Genomic DNA, 12,679 nt, shown 5'->3' with positions numbered 1-12,679 from the left:
GAACCTGAGACCTTCTGCATGCAAGGGAGATGTTCTGTCACTGGGCTACAGCCTCCCCTTCAACCAATAATTTGCTTGATAGCATAATTTAGCATCATGTTCACAGAGGGAACGTTGTGTTTCCAAATGATTTATAGTACAATCCACTTGCAATGCTTCTGGCTCATGTCCCCGCTGACTCTGCCTTTGACCCGTCAATCTGTGATGCATTCTACCATTGCAATTCACCACCAAAGTTGCAGGCCCACAGGAACGATGCATTCCATTTTGAGGAACTTTCTCCTACAGTTTTCTATGTAAGTTTGGGGCCTTTGCACAAACTGTAGTTTGACTTGATTGATTTCTACCAAGTTGCTCTTTTTAAGGCTAGGACTGGGGAGGGCAGCTGTGAGAGAACTAGAAAAGGTCCTCAAATGCAGAGATGTATCACTGGACACTAAAGTCAGAATCGTTCAGACCATGGTATTCCCGATCTCTGTGTATGGAGGTGAAAGTTGGACAGTGAAAAAAGCGGACAAGAGAAAAATCAACTCATTTGAAATGTGGCGTTGGAGAAGAGCTTTGCGGATACCATGGACTGCAAAAAAGACAAAGAATTGGGTGTTAGAACAAATTAAACCAGACGCTAGACACTAACATGATGAAACTGAGGTTATCATAGTTTGGACACATCATGAGAAGACACGAGTCACTAGAAAAGACAATAATGCTGGGAAAAGCAGAAGGGAGTAGAAAAAGAGGAAGGCCAAACAAGAGGTGGATTCTGTAAAGGAAGTCACAGACCTGAACTTACAAGATCTGAACAGGGTGGTTCATAACAGATACTCTTGGAGGTCGCTGATTCATAGGGTTGCCAGGAGTCGTGATCGACTTGAAGGCACATAGCAACAGCTTCCAGGAGGTTGCTTTTGGGGCTCTGCTGTACTTGATTTAGTAACCCTGAGCTCCATAAGCCAGAACTGGGGAGCTGTGTCCTTTGGGACTATCCCTAGGCCCCACCTTGTCCCCACCATGCCCCTCAGCAGTCTTGAGTATTTTTGCCTGGCTGCAATGCGTTCTTGCACTCTGAAAATTCCTCTTGCTTGCCTGGGTGAAGGACAGAGAGGGGTGTGTGAGGGGGTATTAAAACTAGCCTGCTATATAAAAAGCTAAAATTTAATTAATTGCTCTGCCCACTTTACACAATTCTTCTGGGGTTCCTCCAACTCCCATTTCTGCAGTGGAGGTCAGCCATAGTGGATGTTCGTGTTGGGAAAACAGATAGCCCAATATTAATCTAGCCATCCCTCTCCTGTGAAGCACTGTTTCAAGGGAGCATGCTGGGTGTCTATTCAGCTTGTGGGGAACAACAGCTGTGCTCAGCAGGCCTGGCCTTCACCCCACACATGGAGTGCACTCTAGAACGGACACAAGGTCAAGCTCCTCTATAATGCACAAAGGTGTCTCAGCAAAAAAAAAAAAGTCATTGTTGTAAACCCTACAGAACTTTGAAGCCAAGCTTTGATAAAGCAGGCTTATTGATAACAAAGATGGGTCTATTTTGGAGGATAAAATATCCTTGAATCACCCTCTGTGCAGCCAACAAAGAGGGTAATAGAAGAATTTAGGAACTGAGCTGCAGACAAACTCTTATCTTGTTCCTATCTTTACCTCCTAAAATGGGCCAGGGAGACTCTTAGTGCCGTCTGCGGTGAAAGCAATTGTTGCCATCCTTTGCCTGATGTTTCAAGCAGTAGCATGGAAAGAAAACCTGATTTTACCTAAGCGGCTGAAATAAAATTGGAGCACACATTCAAGCCACTGCACCTCAGCCAAATCTTTCTATGCCCTGTATCCGACTGGTCTGTGGGTTCAATAAACGCAGAGAACTCAAGTTCATCGAGTCAAGAGGATCTCAGGTGGTCATCTAGCCCAACACACTGAGCCAGCGTGGTGTCAGTTAGTGCTGGACTTGGATTGAGGAGGCCGAAGTTCAACTCCCCCATGAGAGAAGGTTACAACACTTGGGGCTTTTTAGTTTAAGAGAAAAGGCACGAAAGAGGAGGCTTGATAGAGGTGTATATAATTATGCATGCTTTTCTCCCTCTCTCGTAACACCAGAACTCAGGGACATCCAAGGAAGCTAAATGTTGGACCATAACGCAGTTAAACTCTGGAATTTGCTCCTACAGAAGGCAGTGATGGCCACCAGTTTGGTGGGCTTTAAGAGGATTAGACAAATACATGAACAAGGTTATCATTGGCTACTAGCCACAGTGGCTATGTTCCAACCCCACTGCTTCCGACTACCAGTTGCTGGAAACTGCAGGTGGCGAGAGTGCTGTTGTGCTTAGGTCCTGCTTGCAAGCTTCCCACAGGCATCTGGCCGGCCACTGTGAGAATAGGATGCTGGACTAGCTGGGCAACTGGCCTGATCCAGCAACCAGGCTCTTCTTATGTTCTTATCCTTGCTGAGTCATGAAAGTCACCATGTGACTTTGGACCGCTCACAATCTCTCCAGCCTCCTTGGGTTGTTGCGAGGATAAAAGAGCATCACTGAGCTCTTTGACTGAAGGGTGGGGACCAGAGTTTGGAAAAGTTACTTTTTTGAACTACAACTACAGCATGGCGCTGGCTGGGGCTGACGGGAGTTGTAGTTCAAAAAAGTAACTTTTCCAGTGGGACCATATTTTAATAAAATAACGATTCCGATTTGAAATAGCCAGCTAAAATGTTTGGCTGCAGGCTCCTAGTCGTTACCAGAAGACAACAGAACACGGGAAGCAAAACCCACAGCTACAAATACCGCCACGCGAGGGAAGATTTTGCAAACCAAATACAGACACAAGCCATCAGGCTTCTATTTCAAGAAGATTTTTAATTGGTCCAGCAGCTGCAAAATGTACAAATTTCCAAAAGGCAGACCTTTTTTTACAAGCTGAAACGGTTCCATCTCAGGCCGAAAACAAAAACCCAACCCCAAGTATTCCAAATACGTACATATATACAGAATTAGCATCACACAAGTCCGGGGGGGGGGGGGGAGAGGAGGAACTCCTCTCAGCTCTGCGACTTCAGTTAAATAAATAAATAGCACTTCGCTATTACAAAAAATGATAAAAAATATAAATTCAAGTATCAAAGGAAAAAACACAATCTGAGAATGAGATTGTTGGTGTGGTTTTAAATTGCCTTTCCTGCTCAGGCTGTAGCTATCACGACTATGACCTGCTCTTCCTTCCAGTGAGAGATTACTACAATCAACGAACCACACACACACGCACACGTACAAACAAGCACACCAACCCACCCCTAGTCCACATATTCCTTCTTTTATTCAAATTGCTTGAAGCAAAAATGATTGTTTTTGTTCCAGGGAACCCTATTAATATTTGTTCAATTCATTCTATATAAAACCAAGCAAAAGGCGAGTTTGTGTAGTAGGTATTTTATCACAGGGTACAAGATGTAGGCAAATGCAAACCACACCTTGTTTATCTAGCTGGGTCAGGAGGCGGGAGGGTACGCGCTTGCTGTGCTGTGTACAAAATAAAGTCGCTGTTCCTCTCAAAAAAAAAAATAAAGGAGAGAAAATCCTTGACTGAAGGGGCAGGGACGAATCTCAATACATGCACTCCAAACTCAGAGAGAAAATGGGTTGCATCCAATGGAAGTCCTACTCAGAGCAGACCTGATGAGCAGACCCCAGTTAGCCAGGTCTATTCATTTCAGTAGGTCTACTTCTTTCCAGCGGTCAGACACAGCCAAAAGCAATTCACTTTGGCACAGCCTTAATCTTCAACCACCACCACACGCACAGAAAAGCGCTTGTTGTATGCCAAGGCAGGCGCTCAAGGCATTGCTATGCACCTTTCTGAAGCTGACCCATCCACCCAGTAGTTGCCATATTCCTGGAGTCACTTCACTCGGTCTCTGGAAGCCTTGCCTGCTACTCCAAGGGTAGCCAGCCCGGTGCCCTTCAGATGTTGTGGGACTCCAACTCCCATCAGCCCTAGCAAGCACGGCCAACAACATCTGCAGGGCTAACCCTGTACTGCCTTATCCATGACGTACGTTAAGCTGGGTTTTTTTTAAAAAGTCCCGCATGGGTGAAGCATTTGAAGGAAGCAAAGGATTTGGGGAAGTAACTTGCAGAGTACAATGCGTGCATACGCTCTTCAGAACTGACACTCAACCCTTCTGTGTGCAGTACATAGACAAGTTTCAAACCACACCTGTTGTATCTTACTTCTCACACCCATCCCAGCTTGAACTGGCTGCTGTGGTCTCCGCAAGCGGTTTCAACACCAGCTAATGCAGGTCCCTCAGGCCGATGAAAAAGGATAGCTGTGCCATGGGGGAGTCCTTGCATGCCCTTTTAACACAGCCAGGGAAAAGAAGTGGGAGAGTTTTGTGTTTTTTGGTAGCTGTTAGAAAACCCCAGCAGAATCCCACACACAAACACAGCCATGGATTCTGCAGGTGACCCCCACCGATTTCCTGCTTGTAGGGGGTAGGAAGAGATGAAGAGATCCAAACTGGCAACGCTAAAAACAGACAAGTAGGTCCCCCCCCCCAAAACAAGGGAGAGGTCCTTTTATGCCTCCCATTCCTAGCTACAGCCCTCCGTACACACACACGCCAGCAACAATCGGCGCCACCCATTTATTTACATAGGCTGAGAGCAGCACAGTGTCCGTCTCTTCACTCCAAGGCAACTGTGTCATATCAGAAATAATAATAGCAACAACAACAAAAACAACCTGGAACACACGGCCTTGCAAAGGAGTAATTTAGGACCTGCCATGTAGTCTACCAGAATCTGAGGAAGTGATGGGAGCAACAGTAATGGGGGGGGGGGGAAACAGTTTAAAGATCAAGTGTCGGATCCATCATTTTTATCATTCTAAGGAGATGTTCTCTCTGTGTGTATTCCCCCCCGGCAGCCCCCCAAAACCCAGTATTTTGTTGAGTCCGAGAGGCAGGCAGATGATCAGTGATGGAGACAGTCAACAAGGGTTGGCCTGGAGTTGAACGGAGACACACGGCAGATGCAAGCTTCGGAGCCAGGCAACGCGACGGAGCTCAACTTCCTTCCATCTGTGCTTTTTCCCTTTCCCCAAACATCACAGGGAGAAATTCAAGATTGCGCGAGGGAGCTGTTCAGGTTCTGCAAGCACAAGAGACAGAACAACCCTTATGAGCCGACAGCTTAACCTTTTTTTTTGGGGGGGGGGAAGAGACAAGGAGCAAAGAGAAGCAGAACATCCTTTGCATGTGGACAGCAGGCAGGGCAGCCAGAGAAAAGCCACCAAGGAAGTCACATTATCCAGGGAGGTAGAAGCTACAGGGCACACAATGACCCCATTGAAGAAAACAAGTCAAGTTGGAAGACAAACGGGATTCTCATTCATCATGCACCCTCAACTCCTGTCAGTCCCTCGGTCTGAATTCTGAAGGAGACTTTTAAGTGGTGTCATCGACACTTCCACCTGCATTGCTACGGCCCACAGGAACATAGGGAGGTGCCTTATACCTTCAGACCATTAAGTCCATCTAGCTCAGCTTTGTCTACACTGATTGGCAGCAGCTCTCCAGAGTTTCAGAGAAGAAGTCTTTCCCAGCCCTACCTGGAGATGCCAAGGATTGAACAAGGGACCTTCTGCACGCAAAGCAGATGCTCTGCCACGGATCTATGGCCCTTCCTCACTTATATGAAGGCTGGTACACTGCTGCTTGTCACCATGCATGGGGCCAAGGCCACATCCACACCAGACCTTTGTTCCATTTTAAACAATCATGGCTTCCCCCAAAGGATCCTGGGAAGTGTAGTTTGCACAGGGTGCTGACAGCTGTTAGGAGATGCCGTATTCCCCTCACAGAGCTCCAATTCCCAGAATTCTCTGGGAAGAGGGGCCGACTGTTAAATCCCTCTGGCCACTGGAGCTCTGTCATGGAACAGGAGTCTCCTTATAACATTCAGCATCCTTCACAAACAACACTTCCCAGGATTCTTTGGGGGAAGCCCTGACTGTTTAAAGTGGAATAAAGGTCTGGTGTGGATGTGGCCTTGGTCTTTTCTAGTAGAACAGCTATGGTTTTGCCATCATATGAAGAAGCTAACTGTCTCTAGGCTGTTGTGTAACTAATGGGGTATGATGAATTCATCAAACACATTTTGATGGCTGGTAACTACTAGCTATTGAACACAACTCCAACTGCTTGGGACAGTGTGGGGAGAGGTTGGACTGACACTACTTAAAACTGCTGGAACACAGCAAATGAAGACCTAAGATTTTGCTAGCAAGCAGCAACCCCGAAGGGGATGCTGTTGCTTCTGGGGGAAATGGAGGCTACTACTATACAAAGGCTAGCACTACTTCTTAATGGCCCTGCTTGCTCTCTGCTGTTCACCTTGCATTTGTTTGTTTTCTTAAAAAATGAGGACATTACAAAAACACTATATGATTCTACAACACTCGCAAGGGAATTGGGTCTGTAAAAGGCCACCCCCGAGCTTTTTTACATTCCATCCTAATTGCCTGGAAAAGACCTGTGCATCTTGAGTTTCATGCTATGCTGCAGGGAAGCACTGCAGCCCCCTTACAGCTGCAAGATCAAATCTCTCACCTTAAGGACACATGAAACACAATAAAGTAATTAGAGTCCTAAGGTGGGCACAATGCACCACATTCACACTGCAAGAGGTGGGGGGGGTAGAGGTGACATTTTTGATGCTAGTGGGCTGGGGCAGAACTACCTCCATGATCTGCTAGCTTTCTACTTGAAGGGGCTTTTCCCATGTTGGGTGGCATGTAAAAAAAGGCACCTGCCACCTGCAGATTCAAGTGGTAAAGTCCACTCTGCCACGTCATTTTGACACATGTGTAGACCGGGTGTTAAGTTACACTAAACACTGAAGGACAAGAGCTTTAGCTTCCTGGTCATGTTGGATTTGGTGAAACTTTTTTTTTTAAACTGCTTTCCATTGTATTAATTAGCTCATTGAACTAATTTTGGATTACTCAGACCCTTGAAGTTGCAAAGAGAGGCTCTAGGGGTGGGGGGACCCTGCAGACACTGCTTTCTAGTGACTGAGCTAAATGCAAACTCTGCAAAAGGATATCGGGACATAAAACAATGCCCAGTGGCACACGCAAGCTTTTTAAAAATGGCAACGTTTTGGGGGAGGGAAGCAGCCACTTTTAGAGGGACTATTTTGCTCGCTGGTGCCAACAAGCATATTGCACACATCCCCCCCCCCAAAAAAAAAAGTTTTCAGGAAGCTGAACAAGCACAGGCTGAAGGTGCACTTCCTCTCTGCCCCCAGAAAAACACACACACACACACACAAAGATAGCCTTCCGTAGCTGTCACTCCAATGAGAGGAGGTTAGGCTGAGGGAAAGCAGAACAAGCAAAGCAGCAAACCATTTTTACCTTGGAAATATTAATAAAGCGAAAGGTTTGAAAAAGTGACAAACAGGCCATCTTTCAGCATGGAAGGGAGGGAAAGGAGAGAGAGAGGTTTGCACTGTTGATTATGTAAAAGGAATGTGTTAAGGGGGGCCCTTTGTTCATATCCACACCATACATTTAAAACACATGGCTCCCCACCCCCAAATTCTGAGAACTGTAGTTCACTCCTCAAAGAGCGACAATTCCTAGCACCCTTAACCAACTACAGTTCCCAGGATTTGGGGGTGGGGAGCCATGGGCTTTAAACGTATGGTGTGTAGATGTGACCTTGCACCAGACAAAAGCGGTTCAAGTTCTCAAAAGATGCAACAGAGAAAGAGGCCGAGCGACATTAACGCTTCAGCAGCTGAACCTGAATATATGAAAGCGGCCCTGTCCAAACATATCGGTCCATCTGCTCTGATCGACAGCAGCTCTCCAGCAGAGATCCTTTCCAGCCACACTGCGCAATTTATGTTCCAACTCAGCCTTCCCCAAACTGGCGCCCTCCAGATGTTTAAAACTGCAAGTCCCATCAGCGCCAGCCAGCACAGCCAACGATTTGGGAGCATAAAAAAAGGAAGAGCAGCACTCTCCCAACTTCCTCCTCCAGCTCTAGGCACTGCTGAAGGGACGAGAAGCCCAAGGGTTAGGGGTTCAGAGGCTCCATGCGCACCACTGCACCCAAGGACACCAAAGCGGCGACCTGCGGTGCAGACAGAACCACCCTGGATGGATCAATGGTCTGACTCGGTATAAGGCGGCTTCCTCTATGCTCCTATCACACCCAGGAGAGAAAAGCTGCCCTGAGGACCAATGGGGTAAGTTGCGCATGGAAAGCTAAGTGCACAGATTCGTAGTAGCAAAAGGAATATAAAAGCCAGCCTGGTGATAAAAGATAAAGAGGCCAACCCGCAAGAAGATACTTACAGGCAGGCCTTCCCCAGGAAAGGCTGTAAAGAGAGAGAGAGAGAGAAAGGGGGGGGGAGAAATGGAAAAGAAATCAATAACGGTGTGGAAAGAAGGGTAATGACAGGAAACGGAAAACTCAGAAAGAAGGGTTAATCAGATTTCCAGGAAGAGACGGACTGAAGGACTTAAAAGCCACGCACTTCAGCATCCAACTGGCTTCCATGCAAAAAGCAGTAAACACGTTTCAGCAGAGAGCCTCCAGAATCTCAGGTTCCTACAACAAGGGATTGACACAGCAACCGAGAGCAAAGGTTGGTACTTCTCAGACTAGGGCAGCCTTTCCCAACCAGTGTGCCTCCATACGTTGTTGGACCACAACTCCCATCAGCCTCAGCCAGCATTGCCAACGGTCAGGAAATATGGGAATTGTGGTCCAACAACATCTGGTGGCCCACTAGTTGGGAAAGGCTAGACTAGGGCTTCCTGCTAACATACAGAGGGTTCCTCCAGGCATTTCCAAGAAGTCCCATCCCTCCCCCCCCCCGGGAACTAGAGGCCAATATCCACCAGGTAGATCATAACACCAAGGGGGAGACCAACCTGGCCACATCCATCAGCCAATGAAGGAACAGATCCTCCAATGCTTGCTTGCTTTCCTTTCCTCTGCCCTCCCCATTCCTTTTTCCTTTTGTGTTGTGTATTAGATTGTGAGTTTGCAGGCAGGGGCGTTTTAATATACGTACCTTAGAAAATTGTAGGCGCTTTATATGTTTTAAATAACTATAGCTCACCAAAGCAGAGGTGGGGAATCTCTGGCCCTCCAAATGTCATTTGGAACTACAACTTCCATCAGCCCCAGCCAGCATGGCCAGTGATGGCTGGAGTTCAGAGTCCCACAAGCTCCCCAGCTCTGCATTAAAATGACACCGCAATTGTCTTAAAAGAATATAAAACGATAGGAATCATGGAAGGCTTGGAGCAGAAAGATAAGCTAACACACACGCTAAAAGACTGCATTGTTTCAAAGTTTTGGAGGCTGGGACGACGCTATTTTGAGAATCCACACCAAACTCCATGCAAATGCTTCCGCATATAGGTAGTATTCAGCTAACATGTCCCATCTGTGCAAGGATTACTGCTACCACAATGGGACCCGCCCCCCTCTGCTCCCCTCATATGCATCCCACGCCCTCCCCAAATCTGCTCCAGATGGTGGGGGGAACCCCTGGAACAGATTTAGGAGGTGCACGGGGGGGGGGAGAAGAGGAAGAGAAATCCCGTTGCGCCAGCAGTAACCCTTGCACTGACAGGACGGTGGATACAACCCAATCTCTTTTAAAGAAAGATGAATGCAGTCAATCAATAAAACCAACGACGACTGATCTGAGAGAAAGAGAGAGTGTACTGCCATCTAAAATGGATAAGCGACACAAAAGAACCACCTCCCAAGATTTAAAGCAGCAGGATGAAATAAACATGCAATGACAATGGTCACAACACACAGCCGCCGCCGCCGCCACCTCACACTCACAAAGACACCGACAAAAGAAGGTAACCAACTTGTCCAGGCACCTGGGTGGGCACCTCCTGGGGCATACAGGTGGGCAGGGCAGCAGAAGCAGCATCAGCCACATGCTCCTCAAAGCTGTTGATGCGAGGCTTTTTGGTGGGCTCTGGGCTCGCTAGAGGGGTGACGCTATTGCGCCTCAGGAGGGTGCTAGATCCCTTCCTTGCATCCTAAATTAAGAGCGAGACAAAGATAAAAGGGGGAGAAAAAGTAAGGAAGGAGGAGAAAGTTATGGGGGAAGGAAGCAATTGAAAAATAAAACCAAGAACTAAACACACACGATGGGTTATGATTGGCCTGCCAAAACACACCAAAAAGGGGGAGGGGAAAACACAAGGAGTGGGGGGAGTGGAGATCAGGAAATTGGGAAATCAATTTAAAGAATGAGAGTTACTATTATCGAAATTCCTTACAGCCCTCTTGTCACACAATGCACGCAACAAGGCCCACCCTACTTCTAAAAGCAAGAGTGTGGGGAGCCCTTTCCGACACGAGGGCTTCACTCCCTTCTCACGTGCCAAGGGCCACGTGCCAGTTGTGGGTGGGGCCAGAGGTAAAGTGGATGGAGCAACAAATGTTAATTTGATCTTCGTACAGCAGGCTAGTTTCCACACGCACGCACACACACCAGGAAAGCACGACCAGACCTCAAGGGCATATTCCAGCCTGGTGAAAACTCGCAATGAGGGCGTGAAGCTGGGGAGGAGGGTGTGGTATGGGGCACAGCCCTGAGAGGTGGGGCCTCAGGAGAGGGGGCGTGGCTGGGGAAACGGCTGTGGTGTGGGAAGAATCCTGAGGGCCAGATGCAGAGGCTTGGGGGGCCATATTTGAAGCTTCACATCCGTTGTCAAAAAAATGTTATGACCTGAAATGAGATCTTAAATTTCTAGATTCAGCCTCAAGAGAGGGGTTTTTTCCCCTGCAGCATTTTGAAGAAAACAAGGTTATGAATCAGCAGCTACCTTGGAGAACCTGAAGCTGCTGCCTGATCCAAAGAAACCGCAGTGAAGAGTCTTGCACGTTTCAGAGCGACAAGTACTAAGCCAAAAAAGGAAGCCACGGAAGAGCAGATTCTCACCCACTCTTAGGATGCCATGCAGATGTGCTTAGGAATACAACATTTATGCATTCTATTCTGAGAAGGCCTTCTCAGTGGTGGCCCCCAAATTATGGAATGATCTTCCCGACGAGGTGCGCCTGATGCCAACACTTATCTTTTCGGCACCAGGTCAAGACTTTCCTCTTCTCCCAGGCATTTTAGCATGTGTTTTAATTGGCTTTTAAATATGTGTTTTTAAATTTGTATATTTGTTTTTATATTTTAATTGTTGTAAACCGCCCAGAGAGCTTCGGCTATGGGGCAGTATACAAATGTAATAAATAAACAAATATTCTGCCTCATCTACAGCCTCTCTTTTGGACTTTAAAAAACAACTCCCCCCTCCCTTCAAATCTGTGCCTAGCAAAGTTACATTTTTTTAAAAAAAAAAAAATTAAAAAACCCAGCCCTGGTAAAATCCTTTGAATACACGCCAGCAGCAGCAATGAACCAGAAATTTCTTAAAGTCCATAACTACCTTAGCGGACTACAAACAGCTGTAGCCAGCAAGAAATACAGCCAGGACCTCTCAAGGGCCAAACTTGACACAACTCCCCAGATTGTTCCCTGAGGTCAATTCGCTCAGAGAGGCTCAACAGAATGTGTGTGGTGTGTGTATATGTGACACCCTTCTCTCTCATGCACCCCATTTTATTTTTGTTAAAACCGGACTTCCATCGCACACAATTGTTGAAGGCCTGAGACCTCCCTCTCCCTCCCCTGCATGACTCCAAATAGGCATTAGACCCGGGTTCATCATCTGCCCAGAAAAAATCAGCCCTGAAAGCAGCACAGCCCTTTCCATCGCTGGACTCCTCTGTGTTCCTCCTTGGAGGGCTCCGAAGAGGGCCATGCACCACTTGTTGCCACAGGCTCAAATGCCACTCAGTAAGGCAGTTTGCAGCACTCCATGCCGACTAGAGGCACTTTCTGTTTAAGCAGGAGTGATGAACCTTTTGCAGCCAGAGGGCCACATCCCCTTCTGGGGGCCACATGCCATTGGCGGGTGGGGCCATGGGCAAAAATGGGCAGGGCAATGAATGCGAGTTTGATTATAAGGCTGATTTCCACACACGTGAGCACACACACACTCATCCCTCGATCCTCCCATTCAGACAAGGAAGAGGCATGATCAGAGCTCAAAGATACTGTCCAGCCAGGCCAACCCCGGCCCCCAGACGCTCAAGGAGGGTGAGAAGATGGGCTGGCAAAGGCCACAGCTTGGACAAGTTACTTTTTTGAACTACAACTCCCATCAGCCCCAGCCAGCATGGCCACTGGATTGGGCTGATGGGAGTTGTAGTTCAAAAAAAGTAACTTTTCCAAGCTCTGGCAAGGGCTGTGGCCTGGATAGAGTTCCAAAGGCCAGACAGAGAGGACTGAAGGGTTGCATTTCATCCCCAGGCCTGGGGTTCCCCATCCTTGCATTTAAGTCTGGAGCCCCCAAAAGGTGCCCGGCTACGAGTTGCTCCTCTATCACCCGAGAGACTTTCTAATTAGTACGTCCAGGCTAGCCTGGGCATCTTTCAGAAGAATAAAAAGCCGACAGAGGTTTGCCTAGAGGCAAAAACTTCTTTAGAAAGGGCTGAAAGGCTAAGAAGCAAACACCGTGTTCCAAGACTTTGGTGGAGGGAGCAAGAGAGCACTTTTTGAAAGCCCCAGTG

At 47.5% G+C, this 12,679-nt stretch overlaps 1 protein-coding gene and 1 long non-coding RNA gene across 11 annotated transcripts in view; one reads left to right on the top strand and one right to left on the bottom strand.

Annotated features, from left to right (window-relative positions):
- Positions 1-2,838: 2,838 nt before the first annotated feature.
- The window catches only part of PFKFB3 (6-phosphofructo-2-kinase/fructose-2,6-biphosphatase 3), a 90,621-nt gene continuing 80,780 nt past the window's right edge, over positions 2,839-12,679 (bottom strand). For 4 of the 9 annotated variants that reach the window (XM_061638275.1, XM_061638278.1, XM_061638272.1 and 1 more), the window contains 3 exons: positions 9,881-10,086; positions 8,368-8,390; positions 2,839-5,150 (listed from right to left, as the gene is read on the bottom strand). In XM_061638275.1, the coding sequence (XP_061494259.1) occupies positions 5,149-5,150; positions 8,368-8,390; positions 9,881-10,086 (231 nt within the window). In that variant the 3' untranslated portion in view covers positions 2,839-5,148. The remainder of the gene's footprint in view (positions 5,151-8,367; positions 8,391-9,880; positions 10,087-12,679) is intronic. The other 5 variants (XM_061638273.1, XM_061638277.1, XM_061638274.1 and 2 more) reach the window with 5 other exon arrangements.
- Positions 8,505-11,256, top strand: LOC133390200 (uncharacterized). Of its 2 annotated transcripts, none has more exons than XR_009764337.1 (3): positions 8,505-8,660; positions 9,691-9,900; positions 10,807-11,256. It is a non-coding gene; the product is annotated as an uncharacterized LOC133390200 (long non-coding RNA). The 2 variants fall into 2 exon arrangements; XR_009764338.1 differs by having other exon boundaries at positions 9,660-9,900.

This window comes from Rhineura floridana, chromosome 8, assembly GCF_030035675.1.
Source record: "Rhineura floridana isolate rRhiFlo1 chromosome 8, rRhiFlo1.hap2, whole genome shotgun sequence".
Classification (NCBI taxonomy): domain Eukaryota; kingdom Metazoa; phylum Chordata; class Lepidosauria; order Squamata; family Rhineuridae; genus Rhineura; species Rhineura floridana.
The sequence above is the reverse complement of the archived record's forward strand: the minus strand, read 5'-3'. Positions and strand labels throughout refer to the sequence as shown.